At 54.3% G+C, this 18,876-nt stretch overlaps 1 protein-coding gene across 1 annotated transcript in view; it reads left to right on the top strand.

Moving 5' to 3' along the window:
* ALKBH5 (alkB homolog 5, RNA demethylase) overlaps positions 1-14,208 on the top strand; it is a 28,104-nt gene extending 13,896 nt beyond the window's left edge. The window contains exons 3-4 of the mRNA XM_066365028.1: positions 8,639-8,794; positions 10,086-14,208. Of these exons, the coding sequence (XP_066221125.1) occupies positions 8,639-8,794; positions 10,086-10,260 (331 nt within the window). The 3' untranslated portion in view covers positions 10,261-14,208. The remainder of the gene's footprint in view (positions 1-8,638; positions 8,795-10,085) is intronic.
* The last annotated feature ends 4,668 nt before the right edge of the window (positions 14,209-18,876 follow it).

Raw genomic sequence — 18,876 nt, 5'->3', positions numbered from 1 at the left:
GCTGCAGACAGGGCCAGGCGGTCCGCCCAGGCCAGGAACTGGAGAGGAGCTCCTGGGGTGACGGAGAACGAGAGCAGCAACTTCTCTGGTGCTCCTTTCAACCTTTGCATCCTAGCTTGTCTCAGAGACATCGTCACTGGTGGTGCGTGGGAGGTGGCCACAGCGAGAGCGGCAGCTGCCTCCTCCCCCCTGAGTGGTGGCTCTCCTGCCTGGCTGCCCTGCACGGCTGGGTTGGGTGGTCCTTGTTGTAGCCAGTTGTCTCCTCTGTTAAACAGTTCCTCCAATCAGCTGTTTAGCCAGCGGGGTCCCTGACAGTGGTCTGACCTCAGAAAATGGCTAAAATGGGTGCCCGAGGCTCTTTGACCTGACTTGACTGGTCCCAGGAGTCATCCAGGGACTAGACTGGAGGGCAGACACAGGGCTCGGTGTGAGGGCTGAAGAGGCGTGGGAGGGTGCTCCCTGCTCCCCCAGGCAGCTGCTGCACAGGCCTGTCTGTGGTCTGCAGAGTAAAATCCAGGCTCTTTGTTGGGCTTTGCCTGTCCATCCAACCTGATGTCTTCCACTCCTCACTTATGTTCAGGTCCCTGCAGCTCCTAGTATGGTCCTCGTTCTTGCATCCTAGGCTCTGGCAACAGTGTGACCTGTTGGGAGTGCTTTCCTGTCTAACACGTCACCTCTGCCCCCCACCCCCCAGGTGATCCCATTCACACACTGGAAGGTGGCTGACCTAGTCATCCTGCAAGCCTTAGGTGTTAGCTGTTTGGACATTCTGGGAGCATCGTACATGTACCTATGGATACCCCTTCCCCGTTTAAACTGTCACAGCCGACATGCCTGCATGGTACATTTCCAAATCTGTGCCAACTCTGTGTTCGTTTGGGGCAGGACGATCCTTACCCATATGAGGCTCCTCGTGAGGCCTGCCCAGAGGAGGACAGTTCAGGCTGAAGAGAGGCAGGCAGCTGCAGAGTAGCCACAGGGGCTCGTCTTAGAAAAGGACAAGCTGGTGGCAGATGAAAGGGGAGCATCTTGGCCCAGGCACTGCTCAGGTATCAGGAACATGGCCTTTGTGGTACCTGGCTGCCTTGATGTCTTGTGAAGTCAGTCAGATGGGTAGTATTTGGGCATTGAGCCTGGCCCTACTCGTAGACAGAGGGGTAGAGCCGGTCTGTCTTTGCTTAAGTTCAAAAAAAGAAAAAGATTTCATAGGCTGCTGGGAGAGGGCCCCGGGGCCCTGTCACTGGCTAAGGTCATCTGGGACGCCTTTCTAAGGGGGCCTCATTGCGGGGAAAGGGGTGTGGCTGCCCAGTGCCTTCTCTTCTGGGTCAGCAAAGTGCAGCTTTTTTTTTTTTTAGTGAGAGTAGGGGAGATAGATAGACTCCCTGCATGCACCCAGACCAGGATCCACCCAGCAACCCCTGTCTGGGGCCGATGCTCGAATCAACCAAGGTATCTTGAGCCACTTAGGCCAGTGCTTGGACCAGCCGAGCTATCCTCAGTGCCTGGGGCCAGCACTCGAACCACTGTAGCCACTGGCTGCGAGAGGAGAAGAGGGAAAGAAGGGAAGCAGGAGGGGAAGAGAAGCAGATGGTCACTTCTCCTGTGTGCCCTGACCGGGAATCGAACCTGGGATATACGTCCCCGCGCTGGGCCGATGTTCTGCCCACTGAGCCAGTTGGCCAGGCCCCGGCTCCTTTGAATGTGGGTGGGTGAGTTATGCACATGGCGCTGTGTTTCTCACGGAGAGGACTAGGAGACGGCAAGTGACCCGAGACCACCTGTAAGAGTGGAATCCTTGGGGTGCCGCTTAGTGTTAAATTGGGGGGCTGTGCCAGTAAATGGCTGAGTGAGGCCCGGAACCTGGCTCTGCTGGTACTGGGTCTTGTGGTCTTGAGGGGCACAGTGCCACACCCCAAGTCCTGCTTCTGCCTCAGTGTGCCACCCAGCTACTTGCTACGAGTTTGACAAACTCACAGAAGGGTGTTCTTGCCTCTGCTATGCAAGTAAGGTAGCAAGCTGAGTGGTGAGTATTTTAAGTGGCAAGGGGCTACTCTGCAGAGTGGTGTGAGGCAGGGCTGCCAGCGGTCAGCTCCTCACGTCCCTCCGCTTCCCTGAATGTCACTGTTTCCCAGTCTGCCAAGGGCAAGCTGCCCTACATGTACCCTTGTCAGTCATTGGTACTCTGGGCAGGGGGTGGACCTAACCTTTTTGAAGTTGTAGTTAAAGTCTTAAATTACTGGTCAGAGAATGAAGAGGCTCGCCAACTTCTGGGGTGTAGTAATTCATCAGGGCAGGTGGTGGTGGTGGTCCGTTTTTCCAGATTCCCTGGTGTGCAGCCTTCTGAAGGACCTTGTGAACCGCCTCGTGCCAGACACTCACTACTAGGTGCTAGGCACCAGGCAGAGTGCGGGCTGCCCACTGATCCTCAGCATAGAGTGTGAGCTCGGGAAAAGGGCTCAGGTGCTCTAGCTAGTTTGGAGTGATCTTTGAGCCGGAATTCCTGACCTGGAAACGTGAAGTGTCCACCCGAGGCAGACATGCAGGAAACTTGGTGTTTGGTGTGTGATGGGTGGCATGTTGGATGCCACGCAGCACAAGCAGGAGGAGCGCTGTCCCAGATGTGCGGTGTGCTCCCCGGGGCTCAGGGAAAAACAGCAGAACAGTCCAGCGTGGCGGGGTTGACAGGTGTGTAAAGTAGGCTTGGTAGTGCGTGCTCTCGGGAGCATGCTCACGCCTGCCCTCTTCGGTGTGTGTCTCCTGAACTCTGAAGGTCACCATGACACTTGCATCCAGGGAGGCAGTGGGCAGTGGGCAGTGGCAGCTCGTCCGGGCCAAGCTGTCCCCGAGGCCCCCTCTTCTCTGATTTTCCAGTGAGCTGACAACAGCCCCACCATGACTCCCTCTTTCCTGTCGCTTCTTCTGCCCTAAGTCCTCCTTTGTTTCATTGTCCTCAGCTTAAATAAATGTACTCTCAAATTAAAAATAAAATAAAATAACAGTTAGGCTTGATAGGTCTGGCCCCCTGTGGGCGACACTGCTTGCCGGGCAGAAAGGGTCAGCACAGAGGCTGGAAGGCAGGAAGTGTGGAGCAGTGGGTTTTTATTTTTTTATTTTATTTTAGCAATGTTTTTCAACCACAGGCCTGCAGACAGGTTGGCCCGAAATTTTGTGCCAGTCTGCAAAAGAGTTAACCACCTTGCTGCATGAAGATTATAGACTAGTCGAATTCGCTTATGCTCACGGTGATCTGTGCCTTAGCAGTCCCTGAAATAATCCTCCTATTTTTACTGGTCCTTAAGCGTATAAAGGTTGAAAACCACTGGCATAGAGGATCCCGCAGTTGAGTGACGGGGGAAGGAGGCCTTGGATCAGCACTGATCATCAGGAGAGCGTCTGGGCCCTCGAGCCTTCCCGTTGGTGGCCAGGGCCCCCAGGACCCGGTCTTCAGGAAGCCCCGGGGGCTTCACCGGGTCTGCTTCTGTGACTTGGTTCCTGCACGGTTGGCCTCTGCAGTTACCCTGTGAAGAGGCTCCGGGCAGCGTACATGTGCTTCTGGTCAAGTGGTCCTCAGCTCAGGAGGCTGAAGCTGGAGAAAGCAGCTGGAGATTTCATCTGCCGAGTGTTGGCCAAGGCTCTGTGTTGGGGCCAGGAGTGTGGCCTCCCCTTATTCCCTTTGTTCTTGGGGGAGAGGCTGACATTTAGCGCCTCAGCAGGGACTGGCCAAGGAAGGCTTCCCTGAGCTGTGCTCCCCGAAGGTGGGCGGGCTGTGTGGGCTTCAGGCAGGCCCAGACGAGCTTAGGGGCAAAGACGGTTCGAGCAGATGCTCTTTGCAGAGGTCTGCCGTCTGGGGACTGAGGCCGTGCACTTGGGAACCAAGTAGAGGTGGGTGGAGCGTTGACCCAGTCTGATAGTCAGAAGAGGCTTTGTGCCGTGCGGAGAAACCTGGGGGGCACTGGGGAGCCCCTGACACGTGAGCAGTGGGGCAGGGACGTGCACGGGAGAAACGGTTTGCAGGAGGCTGAGGTAAATGGCTTGTTTGGTCATTCAGGCCAAGGGGCCTTGGATAGGGGAGGCCCTGAAAGCAGAGCAGCTCTGGAGTGAGGCAGTGAGGTGAGAATGGACAGTGTGCTCTGGCCGTCGTCCCTCAGAAGGAAGGAGTGAATGGACAGCTCTTGAGTCCCTGACCCTGGCCGGTCCGGAGACATCACCCCATCGAAACCCTGCTGTCACTCTGTCTTCACGATTCTTGTCCCCGAAGCCAAGGGTTAGCCCTCCCTCCTTGCCCGGTCCAGTGAGTATGTCTGCACGTGTACCCCTACCCACTTGGCGGCCTGACCAGCCTGTTGCGTTCACAGCCAGTCCAGGGAATAAGGGGGCAGTGTGGACCCCCAGGGGGTGTGGCTGGTTTGGGTTCCTGGCCTGGCTCTGCCCCCTCCTGGCTGAGTACAGTCAGTTACCCAAGTCTTGTTCTCACTTGGAAGTTGGAGCATGGTGGGGCAGGGCATGGTAAAACTTGAGAGTGCTTCTCCTAGCCCCCACCTCTTTTTTTATTGAATGTATTGTGGTGACACTGGTTAACATAATTTTACAGGTTTCAGGTGCCCAGCTCTACAACACACCTCTGTAGACCATCTTGTGTGTTCGCCGTCCCCCCCAAGTCTAACCCCTTCCTTACCAGCCCTCCCCTCTGATCTTCCTGGGTCAGATGAGGGGCTGGGGAAGGCTAGGCCGTCAGCGCATAGTGTGAGCGGGAGGACAGGGACAATAGGGGCTGTTCAGTGGCCCAGGTGAGTGAGAGCAACTTGGTGCTGGCCGGCCAGTTCCTGGAGGGTGATATCTGGACTTCACAGGCCTGACTCGGCGGGGACCCCTGGGAACCTGTCATGTACAGGCGAGCGATTGGGAAAGGCTCCCCGCGGGGCCTGGGTCTCCTCCAGGCTGTGTTTGGGAGGAGGTCTGCGGGAACCCAGGACTGTGTGCTTGGGGTGTCCTCACTGGGTGACACTCGTGCCCTTTAGGCTCTTCTGACGATAGCATGGTTCCACACCCGTCTCTGAACTTCCCTGCTGGGAGCAGGGCGGGGTTGGAGGGGAGGCTGGTGGAAGACATGGGGGCCGGCAGGTGCCTTGAGGGAGTGGGTACTATTGTAGGAGAGACTGGTACAGATCTGGGCTTTGTGGAGTCTGGTACCTAGGGGTGCTGCAGCTTAGGACTGGGGCCCAGGTGACTCAGTGGACAAGGGGGTGCACAGATACACCCACTGCACTGCTTATTGCCTCCCGTGGGATAGCCAGGCTTTATAGCACAGGGTGTTTGGTGTGGGTCGAGCCAGACGTTGGGGGAATGGTTGGCAGCAGGGCCGAAAGCGCACCTCCCAGCAGTGGTGGTCTGTCTGCACAGCTCTGTCCTGCAGTGAAGCGAGCCCACCTGGGCTCTAGGGTTGTAGTGGAATTGTAACCGTGTACCTTAGGCAAGTGACTTTGTCTCCAACATGACAGTGGTTCTCACCCCCACAGTGGGTATAATCCTCCCACCACCATCTCTGGAGGACTCCATGAGTGATAAAGGAACAGGAGTGGGGCAGGTCAGCTCCCTCCTGTCCCCTCAGGTGACATGGTAATGTCATATGTTAATTCTGTCATCATCCCTTTGTTCCAACTTCCCCTGTCCCAGGGCCCAGGCCCTGCTCTGTCCCGGGCTGTCCTGACATCCTGGGTGACCTTTCAGGGTGAGCTAGTCTGCCTGGTTAACCCTCACCTCAAGTGCCTACGGTTCCTTTGCTATGGCCTGTGGATGCTGACTCATCTGTAACGGGTCCTCGTTCCTGCTGCCACCTGAGGAAGCCCAGACCTTACTGTGAGAATGGGGCTGCTCTGCTCCAAATTTGTGGCTCTGTACACTGAACCGTGAGAGGCCTGGCCCGCGCTCTGGGAGGTGGCTGCCTTGTAGGAGGGGTGTGCTCTGAAGTTGAGCTGCTGGCGGGCTCTGGGCTGGGTATCAGGCTCTAGCCTGGCTTCCTGCACTCTGTGGCTTTTTAGAAGTGGAGGGAGGGCAGGAGCTTCTCCAGCCTTTCTGGGAGGAATTGTAACAGCCCCAGGGGATGTGTCAGAAGCTCTTTAGGGCCCCGGAGCTTATACTGTCCCCAAAGCAGGGTTAGAGATGTCTGGACTTCTGGTAGGGCCCTCTGATCATCCCTTCTTTGAGGGCCGCCCCTTGGTAGCAGCAAAGTTGTCATGTGGGGAGAGGAACACCCATCCCTCATTCAGGCGGCTGGGTGGCAGCAGGGCCAGCCCATGTCCCTGGCCTGTCATCCAATCTCAGCTGGCTGTACCTTTCCCCCCAGCTCCCCAGCGGTCCTAGACCCATAGTGAGGGGCCACCACTGCTGCCCCCTGGCCGCCCGGGCAGGCCACTCGAGTAGTAAATGGCTTCAGAAGGGCGGGGCCACACCAGGGCTTGGCCTCTGGCAGCTGTGCCTGCGTGGCAGGTGTGCTGATGTTTTCCAGCCCTGCCCATGGGAAGGTCCCTGTCCTCTTGGTGGCTGCTGTCCTCTTGCCACCAGTCACTAACCCAAGGAAACAACGTCAGGGTGCTAGGCCTGCCCACCCGGGCTTTTGGCCTGCAGGGACTTCTCTGCCCTGAGTGTGTCCTCCCTGGCACCTGTGGAATCTTAGTGTAGGACTTAGCTTTGTGGTGCCAGAGGGTCTTCCGTGAGGCTGCAGACCTTTGGAGTAAAATCCTCCAAGTCAAGCTGAGTGGCTGATGTCTCATTTGGTCTGACCTCTGCCCTGTGGACCTCTCACTGCGGGCGTGTGAGGTTGGCCTGGCACAGAAGAGGGCTCCTGGGCCCAGGTGGTTCTGATCTCCGCCTTCATGTTCGCACCCCCTCTTCCTGGTGCTCCTCTAGAGTCCCAGCCTTGAGGGAGACGACTGGTCTTGGGTTTCTGGACCCTCAGAACTAAAAGAGGCTTTAGAGCTGGTCCTGTTTGTTCCTCCTTTGCTCAGATGGGGCAGTTGAGGCTCAGAGAGGGATGATGACTAATGCTGCCTCTTCTCTTGCTGTTAGGACCTGCTCCCCTGAGGTTGGGGTGCCCAGAGTGGAGGCCCTCAGTCCTTACAGGTGGAAGTGGGCCTGAGGTGCCTTGTCCAGCTGGGAGTCCCCTGGGTTCTTTCCCCTGGGCAGCATATTCCTAGCATGGAAGTTGCCATGCAGAGTGTTTTCATTCCCTGCTCTTAAGCCTGAGCTTGAGACGATGCATCTCTGGAAGTCAGCCAGACCAAACCCTAGTTCCGTGATGGCAAACCTATGACACGTGTGTCAGCACTGACACGCGTAGCCATTTTTGATGACACGCGGCCGCATACCAGAGAAGTATGGGGCCTCATGCCGAGAAGGACATTTCATCCTCAGCTCCTGCACGGCCAGGTGCAGTAGCTGAGGATAAAACATTTGCTGTAGTGTAGACACTCTGTGCCGGAGGTCTGTAAGCCAAAACAACAGAACTCCGGCACAGAGCGTCTAGTTCTGGGACTTCCGGTTAGGCCGTCAGGGGATCTCTGACCTCACTTCCGGCCAGTGGAGCAGGGAGCAGCGGAATGCCATGGGGGACGCATCTCTGGGGGCCCTGTGATCGCCATTACCAGCAACCACATAACCACAGCAACCATCATCCAATCCACTGTTCTGGGGTGTTGTGGATTTCTAATTGACCATCATTACTGAGATAAGTGAGGGGGAGGCTGGGAGAGGCGAGGGCCTGTGCTATGGGTGCCGTTTCCCGCCATTAGAAATAGCAGCAGCCGTCTTAATTTACATAAGATGCAACTTGTAGAATTTCAAGACAGCATCTGGGCTCAGGTGTCTGTCGACTTGAGGTCAAAACTTGAGAATCTGGAACGGTGCCGTTTGGAGAATCAAGAGGAGTGCCACTACGAACAGGAAATTTGGAGTGCCTGGAACCGATTACCAGACACTTTTACCACCCTGAAAAATATAGCAATGACTTTACTCACAATTTTTCCCTCTACGTACTTTTGTGAGACCTCGTTCTCAGCATTAAATAATAACAAAACCAACAAAAGAAACAGATTGACAGATGAAGTTAGTAGCGCTTGCTTGGGCTTGAAATGTACAAATACCAACCTTCAATTGAAGATTCAGCCAATGAAATTCAGCAACAAAAAAGTCACTAACAGGCAGGTTAGTTAAAGAATTTCCCCTCCCCCTCACTCATCTTAGTTCACGGCACCCCACACAAGTTAAATAATATCAAGACCAACAAAAGAAACTGACTGAGATTTCACTAAGTCACTAAGCAGGTAAGTTAAATAATTAGTTTTTGGCTTATTAAATACAGTTACATATTACAATTATGCATTTTTGTTATTTAACTATAAATATCGCGAAATTATGGTTTTTTTCTCGAAGTGACACACCACCCGAGTTATGCTCGGTTTTTTGGCGAATTTTGACACACCAAGCTCAGAAGATTGCCCATCCCTGCCCTCGTTGAACCGCAGGAGGTTAAGGCACAGAGCAGAGCTGGCCTTCCCCACTCTCCCTGCCTGGAGAGAGGGGTCTGATGGGATCCACCCGCACCGGAGGCCCACTGCTGATCCCTCGCGTGTTTCTTTTGCAGGACTAGACTAGACGCACCCCGGTTGGAGACAAAGTCCCTGAGCAGCTCCGTGCTACCGCCCAGCTATGCTTCAGATCGCTTGTCGGGAAACAACAGGGACCCTGCTCTGAAACCCAAGCGGTCCCACCGCAAGGCAGACCCTGATGCTGCTCACAGGTACTCAGCTTAGGACCTTCCGCAAAGGCTAGCAAAGCAGCCCGATGGCCTAGCTGCAGGGTGAGATGGTAGAGAAGCTAGGATAGGTGCTAGGATTCAGGCATTGCCCACCCTTTAAAGCTTTATGTCTAGCCCCCTGGGTTGGTAGCACTGGTGACATTCCCACTTCACCCCTGACTGAGTGCCTGTATTCCCAGAGGGGTTGGGTTGAGACTGACACGTGGGAATGCTTCGTGGCCTGCCTGTGGTTTCCCCTTCTCAGTCCACCCGATACTCTCTCCGTTACACTTATGTGTTAGGAGGGAAGCTTGGGACTTGGGAAATAGCAGCTTAGGGACCTGTTTCAGAAGGATTGGGGGAGGTTTCTAAGGAAGTACTTACTGTTTATGCTACGACCAGAAAGATGAGAAAGACCTGTGGTGAGGAGAGCCGTCTGGGCAGCAGGTGCTGTGGGGGCTGAAACATGGAGGTAGGAAGGGCTGGGTGGTTTCAGGGACTAGTGGGGTGGGTGGGCAGAGAGAGGAGGTGAGAGCAGTGAGGGGGATTGAGAAGTAAAGGGAGCCCTGACCAGTTAGCTCAGTGGTAGACTGTCAGCCCGGCCTGTGGAAGTCCCAGGTTCAATCCCTGGTCAGGGTGCTTAGGAGAAGTGACCATCCGCTTCTCCACCCCTCTCCCTCTCCCTCTCGCTTCTCTCTCTCTCCCTCTCTCTCTCTCTCTCTTCCCCTCCTGCAGCCATAGCTCAATTGGTTTGAGTGAGTTGTCCCTGGGCACTGTGAGGATGGCTCTGGGGAACCTCTGCCTCAGGCACTAAAAATAGCTTAGTTGCTAAGCAATGGCGATAATTGGGCAGAGCATCACCAGTAGGGGGCTTGCTGGGTGACTCTCAGTTGGGATGCATGTGGGAGTCTGTCTCTGTCTCTCTGTCTCCCCTCCTCTCCCTTAAGAAGGAAAAAAAAAGGAAGAGAAGTAGAGGGAGGTGGCGGAACTGGGCAGGATGTTAGGCTGTGATAGGGAATGTCTCTTTCTATCTGGTGGCCTTGGCAGTGCCCTGGGACCAGACTTGGAGCCAAACAGACCCCAGAGAAGTGTGTCAGAGACTAGTAGTGCCTACTAGTAGTTAGTGGGCAGGGACGACAGTGCCATTGCTTGTGCCAGTGCCACCTCTTGGGGAGAACCACCACGCTGGAGTGTGAGCAGCCCTGCAGCTGAGGTTCAGGGCGTGGGCACAGGTGGGAGACCCTGCCCCTTGGCCCCGCCTCCCAGTAACTACTCCCACTCCGCCCCCGCGCAGGCCCAGGATCCTGGAGATGGACAAGGAGGAGAACCGCCGCTCTGTGCTGCTGCCCACGCACCGGCGCAGGGGGAGCCTCAGCTCGGAGAACTACTGGCGCAAGTCCTACGAGCCCGCGGAGGACTGCTCGGAGGCGGGCAGCCCCACCCGCAAGGTGAAGATGCGGAGGCACTGAGGCCGCCTCCTCGGGACTCTGGTTCTCCTCGGAGCCACCCCGTTTCTGTTTCGTTTTGAGGGGTTTTATTTCTGTATTTTTTGTGAGGGGGTTTTTTTTTTTTGACCCTTTTATTTTTTCCCTTGGTTTGTTGCCTGTTAAGGCTGAAGAACGAAGTGGGTTCTTGGTTTTCCTCCTGTGTGGAAAGGCTGACGGAGTGGCCAGTGGAGGCACGTGGGCACCTGTCGTCAAGTGGGGCTGTGTCCAGCTGGTTTCATTTCAAAGTAACACAACATTTTGGTTAAGGAAATTGTTTTGTTTCCAATGTAAATCTACTCAGAATTGTAATGAAGTTCAGTCCTTCCCCCTACCTGCCTCAGACCCCCTCGTCTAAGCTGGGTTGAGGTCTCCTGGGCCTTGCTAGCTCCACAGGGGTCCTGCTGTCCTCCCCAGTTACCTGTCCTCAGACTCTAGAAACCCTCACACACCCTCTTTCTCTGCCACGGTCATGCAGGGTGGCCGGGCAGGGCTTAGTCACAGCCCCTGTATCCCAGAGCTATTGGCCAAGCCCGGGACTTCCTCCGTGCCTGTGGGCCAGTGCTGCCCACGGGTCCCGGCTGCAGCGGTTCTGACCTCTGTGCTGGCTGCTCCTTTTCAGCACACGTATGTGATTGTACGGAGCAGTTAGGCCTGCCGTGTCGGGGCAGTGTTAGGGGTGGCTTCTAGCTGGAGGGACTGCTGTCCTTCCAAGTCTAGTGTTGGGGTATGGAAGATTGTTGTGTGTAGTAGGGTTTTTGTTTTGAGTTTTTATTTTCCTTTGGTCTCGTCTTCCCTTTCTTTTCTTCTCCGTTGGCCAGTTGGGCCGTCTCCCCATGTCGTTCCTATAAAAAGGTGCCTGCCCCCTCGGTCTGCCTGCAGCAAGCATCCAGGGCCAGAGCCCAGGCCTATGACGGGACTGGTGACTCTTCTGCCTCGGGGTGTGGGAGCCTGGGGGGGGGCTTTTACAAACTAGTGATAAAAGGAAAAAAGTAGTGTTTGGCAGTTCCCACTTACTGAGATTTTCTAGGGCTACAAGGTCTTGCTGGTCTAGGTTCATTAGAAATATGTGCCTCCTTGCTGGCCAGGGCCAAGACCAGGCTTGCTGAGCGCGGAGGCCTGCCCAGTCCCCCGGTGGCCCCCACCCCAGGGGGACCTTGTTTTCTAGAGGCTGGCCTGAGGCTGCAGAAATCTGGGCAGCCACTGTCAAGAAGCTTCTCCCAGGGGCCACAGCTCCTTTGCCAGTGTGGATTCCTCAAGGTGGAACTGCGTAACTTAAAGCAGTTGCAGGGTTTTTTTGTTTGTTTGTTTTTACTGCTTTTTCCCCCAAAAATGATTTGTAGTTGTGTGTGCAGCACTTTGCCCTTGATACATGTGCTCTACAATAAAAACCAAATCTAATATATTTTGAAACAGTTGTCTGATGCTGTCATGAAGAGAGGGCTTGCCTTTGCTGCCTCCTTAATCCTTTCATTTTCTCTTAAGCTATGAGCTGGGGTTTGGTGATAGGCAGCGCTCAACGCCCACCAGGGCTGCAGAGGAGACCACCAGTCGCTGCCACGGGGCTGAGGACGGAAGGACTTGCCTCCCGCCTTTCCTCCCGCTCCCGGGAGGGTGGGTTTTGTAAATGGTGTGCCCAGGTGCCCAGGGTGCTGTGGGCCCAGGAGCCAAGGTCATATGTGGCCGAGTTCTAGAACCCCCTCTTCCTGGGGATGATCAGACAGGCTGTGTGCTAGTAAGGAGGACCATGGGCAGAGGCGGCGGGGAGAGCCTGGTCTTCGCAGAAGATAGTGCCAGTGGATTTGCTCATTAAACAAGCTCTAGTGTTCTTATATTCTGGCCAAGCTCGCACTGTGGCCCCAGGAGTGAGCAGAGCTATTCTGGTCCTTGCTTTCAAAATGTGCTCAGTAGAGTTGTGGCATATGGATGCAGGCATGAGGCAGACGTTCTGGGGTGGAGTGGGATCGGGCCCTGAGCGCTTGAGCACCTCCAGACCCCAGACCTGGCGCCCAGGTGCTGGGGAAGGGCTTTGGTCTGGAATCTCCCTCGTTTGCTTCCAATGCCCAGACCCAGTCTGCTTGCCCAAATTCTTGCTGTGGAAACCTGGCAAGGCCACTTAACTGCCCATTTAACAGAGAGGAGAGTCCAGATGGGACAGGTGTCCTGCGAGGGCTCAGTCCCGCAAGTCGGTGGCAGATCTGGCCAGCTGGCTGCAGACGGGCCCTGGGTGCCCCAGAGAGGAGGAGACATTGGAGCTGAGGAGGAAGGTGACTTGCCAGAGATCGTCCAGACTGTACGTGGTCAAGGTGGGCACCCCCGCTCTCTGCCTGGGCCCCTGACTAGGAGCACGGGATGGGGGCTCCCATGGAGAGCTGGAGAGCTAAGAGGGATTCTCTTCTGTTGCTGTGCAAAGCCAGAGCCTAGTTCTTCCTAATCCCTGGGTGAAAGAGCCCCTTCACCCTGTAGGATGGAGAGACAGGAGAAGCTAGAGAAACGGGGTCCAGTCCCAGCAGGTCCTGCTGTGCCCTTGGCCTCAGTCTGTGTACCTGTCGGCAGCTCCTTGGCATCTTGGCACCCCATCTCATGGAATGTGAGAATCCTTTAAGTAGACCTCAGGCCTGTAGAGGGCGTAAGGAAATGGGAGATCCCAAACCTGACTGCCATCAGTCTCTGCCCCCAACCAGTCTGGCACAGGGGTGCTCTAACAACATCTGGCACCTGGGGGGCCCACCCCATTCCTCCAGCTCTGTTTTGTGGTGGGAGAGACTGGAGTCCAAGGTCATGTTCGTTCAGAAACTATTGGAGTGTCCTGTTGTGTGCCAAGCTCTGGGCTCTTGATGCTGAGGATACAGACCGACCTGGTATATGTCATACACACATGTTATTATAAGTTGTACTAATATAAAGGATGTGTAGCTCATAAATTACAAATAAAATATACGATGCTCTTTATTATAAATTCTGTACAGCCGGTGGTTTCTCATAGACTGCTTTTGTTGATTTCCTTTTTCTTTTTTCTGATTTCTTGTATTTGTAACCCACCTGTGGTGCTGCTAGTTCAGCCACCATACGGCAGATAAGAGTTGCGTCTTCTCTATTGGTTTCCTTTGGCTGCTGTAACAAATGACCACAGACTTAACACAAACAACAGAGGTTGATTTTATCACAGTTCTGGTGGGCAGGAGTCCACCGTCGCTACTACTGGGGCTGAAATCACGGTGTTCGGTGTTCACAGGGCCAAGCTCCTGGAGGCTCTGGTCCTTCAACAGCCCCTGGTGGCCACGGACACTCCTGGACTTGTGGCCCCTCGGCCTTCTCTTCTGTGCTGACCACTCTCCCTTTGAGCCCCCCTCTCGTTAGGACACTTGGGTGATTGGACTTAGAGCCAGCTGGATAATCAAAAATAATCTCCTGATTAAAGATCTTTAATTATGTCTGCAAGGTATAAAAAACATGTAAAATGTAAAAAACAAAAATGGGTAAGTTCCAGGGATTAGGATCTGATATCTTTGGAGGCCACTGTTCAGCTGACTACATACACTGCTCTTTTACCAGGAAATGTACTGGCGTTAAATTGGGCACATGACCTACTGATTCCTCATCGTTGAACAAATTGTTAATTGGACTGAAATTTCCCAGCCTCAGCACTACTTTTAAAGTTAACCTGCATTGTTGACATCTTCTCCATCTATTTCTTGGGTCTAGACCTGTGCTGTCCAATACGACAGCCACTGGACACACGTGCCTGTCGAACGCTTGAGATTGTGGCTCGTTTGAACTGCGATGTGCTTTAAGTGTAAAAGACACACCAGAATTTGAAGAGTTAGTATGGAAAAAAAAATGTAAAATATATCATTAGTTACTTTATATTGATTATGTGTTGAAATAATATTTTGGACATACTGGATTAAATAAAATATGCTATTTAAATTATGTCACCTGTTTCCTGTTACTGTTTTAAATCTGGCTACTCAAGAGTTAAAATTGCATGTGTGGCTTGCATTATATTTCTATTGGATGGCACTGGTCTAGAAAACCAATAGTAAATCAAGCCTGGTTTGTGGTGTTTGCCAATTTCCATGGTGTGAATACTCCCCTGGTGGCTGATGCCAAGCTGCTAATGCAGTGTAACTGAACACAGTGGTGAGAGATGTGCAGAAGCACACCACTTACGTGGGGTTTCCACCACAGACACACTTACCAGGTGTAATTAAAGAGCACAGACAGGAGCAAAATTCCGTGAAACAGGAAGTGCCTCATTTTGAACATTATCTCTGCTTTTTAACATAATTTTTTTATTTTATATAGTTTGGTTTTCAATAATGGCTTTGTTGTAACAACTGACTTGCAGGATTTTACACAATTCCAGTCGGCTCTGGGAGCTGTCCTTGGGCGCTGTGGGAACCGGGGCCTCCCAGTGAGGTTTCAGGGTGCTCGTTGGTGCAGTTCTCCCCTCTGCCCACAGTGGGGCAACAGAGGCCAAGCGACCATGCTTCAGAGTGAGACGGGCAGCCGTCCTTGGCTTTGGATGGGGAACTGAGGCCCCAGAGGCAGGAATTTGGGATCCTTACTACTGCCCTGCTGAACCAGGGCCCCCAGGGCTAGTGGGTATGCAGAGAGGCCGCAGCTGGCTGGGACACTCTCTCCTGTGAGCCTGTGCACAGGCCAGTGCCCTCTGCCTTCGGAGGCTCTTGCTAGAAGTCACCTCTGCCTTCCACCCATCTCTTCAGGGCTGCTTCTAGGCTCTGCAGACCACTGGCTTCCCTCAGCACAGCCCAGGGTGTGCTGTGTGGTCCCAGTGCTTCCAGTCCAGGGCAGGAGACTAGGACCTGACTTCCACCTTCTACTGGACTCTCATTGTAAGGGAGGCCCTTGACAAAATTCTCACCACAGCCTCTTAACACCTCACTTTGAGGCTGGGGCTCATATTTTGACTCGACCATGTACTGGCTGTGTGACTTTGGGCAAACTGCTTAACCTCTCTGACCTCGGGTTCATCCTTTGAAAAAAATGGGCCGAGGATGAAAGGGACGACTAGGGGACCTGGCACAGACTTCAGTGCTCTCAGCGTTGTTAAATGGTAGCAATTAATATACACCCCCATTTTTCAGATGAGCCAGTGAAGCTCAGAAAGGAAGTAGCAGAGGCAGGGCCTTTTGGCCCCAGAGAGGGAAGCAGCACAGAACTGCACCTTCCACCGGGCCTGTGACAGGCCCACTGTTCCGCCCCTAGAGCCTCAAACGTGAAACTCCCTGCAGGAGCCGGGTGTCCCTGGATCCCGGAGTCCTGCGGTCCAGCGTCGGGCTGGGAGAAGCCTGCCACAAGCTTCCTGGCTCAGCGTGTGTCAGGGCCCAGTCCCCTGCACCCGAGAAGGCTGGAGGCCCAGAGGCCTTGGGCAGGCCACTTCCCCCCAACCTGTTTCCTCCTTTATAAAATGGGAGTGTGCCCCACACCCCCTACCTGTTGGGTCTTTCTTTCACTGACGCCCACTCTTCACCCCCTGTTGACTGAGGGCCCCAGATCCAGTGCCACCTCCCCATACCTGGGCCGGTAAGAGTATCCTTAGCACCAGCATCAGCGTGCTACAGAGGGTGAGGTGCTCACCCCTCTCCTGGCTCGGGCCCCCCAATGGTTTCCTGCTTGCTCTCTCTTCCTCATCTCCTTCCAACCCAGGCCCCACCTTCTCCGCCTCTGCTCAGGGAATCCTGGAATCCTCCGGCCTGCTGGGCCCCTGGGGGCGCCGCCCAGCAGAGCTTGCCTGTGTGGTTCGGGCGCCAGAGGAGGGGTGTGGCCTCGGCCGGGATCCGGGCCAGCCCTGGGAAGGCCAGGCCCTCTTCCTCAGCCGTGCTCTCCTGTGCAGCTCCTGCCACTCCCTGTTGCTCCCGCCCCGCCTCCTGTCACCCCTTCTTCCCGCCACTCCGCAGGGGACTTCAGGCAAGTCCCCTTTCTGCCTTTCACTTCTACTCACTGTAGAGTGCCATTGTCGTGTCTACCTCCAGGATCGACAGAGACAGCATCTAGCTGAGGACACCCTCAATGAATGCCAGCTTGTCTTAGGGACACCCCTCCTCACCCGCCTGTCCACCGCCACATCCCATCAACCATCACCTCCTGTGGCCTCGGCTTCTAAATACGAAGTGTGGATTATTATTTTTTAATGAGATATTTCAAACACTAAAAAATACTTAAAATAACAGAGGCCACAGAAGCACCCACTACCTACACACATTAACATTTTGTCATATTTGCTCCAGATATATATATATTTTTTTTTTTTTTTTATTTATTTTAGAGAGAGGAGAGAGAGAAAGTGGGGAGGGGCAGGAAGCATCAACTCATAGTAGTTGCTTCTCACATGTGCCTTGACCGGGCAAGCCCAGCATTTGCAACTGGCCACCTCAGCGTTCCAGGTTGACGCTTTATCCACTGTGCCACCACACATCAGGCTCTGACCTTGTTAAAAATTAATTTATATATAGCCCTGGCCGGTTGGCTCAGTGGTAGAGCATCGGCCTGGCATGCAGGAGTCCCGGGTTCGATTCCTGGCCAGGGCACACAGGAAAAGTGCCCATCTGCTTCTCCACCCCTCCCCCTCTCCTTCCTCTCTGTCTCTCTCTTCCCCTCCCACAGCCAAGGCTCCACTGAAGCAAAGTTGGCCCAGGCGCTGAGGATGGCTCTATGGCCTCCGCCTCAGGCACTAGAATGGCTCTGGTCACAACAGAGCAATGCCCAGATGGGCAGAGCATCGCACCCTGGTGGGCGTGCCGGGTGGATCCCGGTCGGGCGCATGCAGGAGTCTGTCTGACTGCCTCCCCTTTTCCAACTTCAGAAAAATACAAAAAAAAAATTAATTTATATATATATATATATATATTTTTTTTTTTTTTTCTTCAAATTGTGTTGACTGCCTACTGTGTGCTTAGGCACTGGGGACACAGCAATGAACAACATTAAAAACAGCCCTCAGGAGTTCATTCTCAAGCTGGGAAGACAAGCGATATCACATGAAGTCAAAGAGGTGGGGGTGAGAAGAGGTAGTTGGAGAGAACCAGGCTTGGGAGGGCAACCAGAATGGGGGGAATAGGTCAGGAAGACTTCCTGGAGCAAGCACCATTTAAGTCAAGACCAAAAGGTGAAGTTTATGGCTAAAGTGAATCTTAAGCATTCCAGGCAAGGAAACAGCAAGTGCAAAGGTCCTGAGGCAGAAGCTTGTTTGAGACATCTCCAGTATGCCATGGAGTAAGAGTCCTAAAAAGACCTGGCTCACTAGATAGAGACCTTGCCAGACCCTGTGCTCAATTCCTATTTTGAGTCATCTCATTTAGTCTTCATGGCAGTTTATAGATGAGGAAACGGAGGCCCAAGGTGCACAAGTGACTTACCTGAGGTCATCCAGCTAGCAAGGGAATGTCTTAGGATGTGAAGCCGGACTTGGGTCCCATCTCAGAGCTGGTTTAGGGTCCTGGCGTGGTCTAGGAGGAGGAGGGGGAGGCAGGCAGAGGCCACCTCACTCAGGAAACCCTGAGAAGGCAGCAGCTCCTCCCTGGCCTGAGATGGCCCTGTGTTTGAAGGAGGGCGCACCGTCCCTCCCAGTGCTGCTGACTCAGGCAGCCTCCTCCTCCATCTCCCATGATAGGTGTGGGGCTGCCCAAGGTCACTGAAGACCCGGTGTTCACGCCCTTGCTTGGGCTCTCCTGAGCCTCCATTTCCTGCTGCCTTGGGCTACCATGGTAATCATACACCTGGGCTGCCCCAGCTCAAGGAGAAGGGGACAGTCATTAGTACCCCACACTCTCCAGCCCAGGAAGTGGTCCCCTCCCTGGAGCCATTCCCTAAACCCTGTCTGGCTGTGTGGATGAACTGGGCCTATCTGCCTCGGTCTGCGTTGACCGATTTGTACCTCAGTGTACCAGCTGAACCCCCTTCAACCTGACTGGATGGGGGCAAGTTGGGCCTCCGAGTCTCCTGAGAAAGGCCCGATTTAAAATCTGGATTCTGGGGTCCCGTGCCACAGGCCTTTGTTCACACTTGGTAGATAAACCTGTAACCCGCAGTATTAACAGGTGGGTGGAAGGAGACGCTTGGAGCACCCCTGCTGGCCAGGAGACCCCTTCTCTGTCCACCGCCAGGCCTCTCAACCTGCTTCAGCCCAGCTTGAATTGTGCCTCCTCCCTCCAGGGACGCTCGCCATGGGTCATTCTGCTGGGCTCCCGTGAGTTTTCCCCATGGCTGCATAGCGAGCTCCTGGTGGTTGTGGTGGTCTCCACTTCGCTCTGTCCCACCCCCTGGATTGTGAGCCGAGTGGGGCATGTTCACCGTCTGATGATTAAGTCCCACTTCACAGAATGGGTGCTGAGGAAGGGCAGGAACTTTCCCAGGGCCATAGAGAAGGGCTCCTATAGCAGTTAGTCAGAACTCTAATAACAGCTAACACTCACATGGCTCTTCCTGTCCGCCTGGCCCCATCCAAGGGCCTTGCGAGGACTAATTCAGTTCAGCTCCACGGCCCTTGGGGATAGGAGGTACTAGGATGATCCACATTTTTACAGCTGAGGAAACAGGCGCAGGGAACTCAAGCCGCTTGTTCGAGGCTGCATCGCT

This window comes from Saccopteryx leptura, chromosome 2, assembly GCF_036850995.1.
Source record: "Saccopteryx leptura isolate mSacLep1 chromosome 2, mSacLep1_pri_phased_curated, whole genome shotgun sequence".
Lineage (NCBI taxonomy): Eukaryota > Metazoa > Chordata > Mammalia > Chiroptera > Emballonuridae > Saccopteryx > Saccopteryx leptura.
Note: the sequence above shows the minus strand (reverse complement) of the source record. Positions and strands in the feature narration are given on the sequence as shown.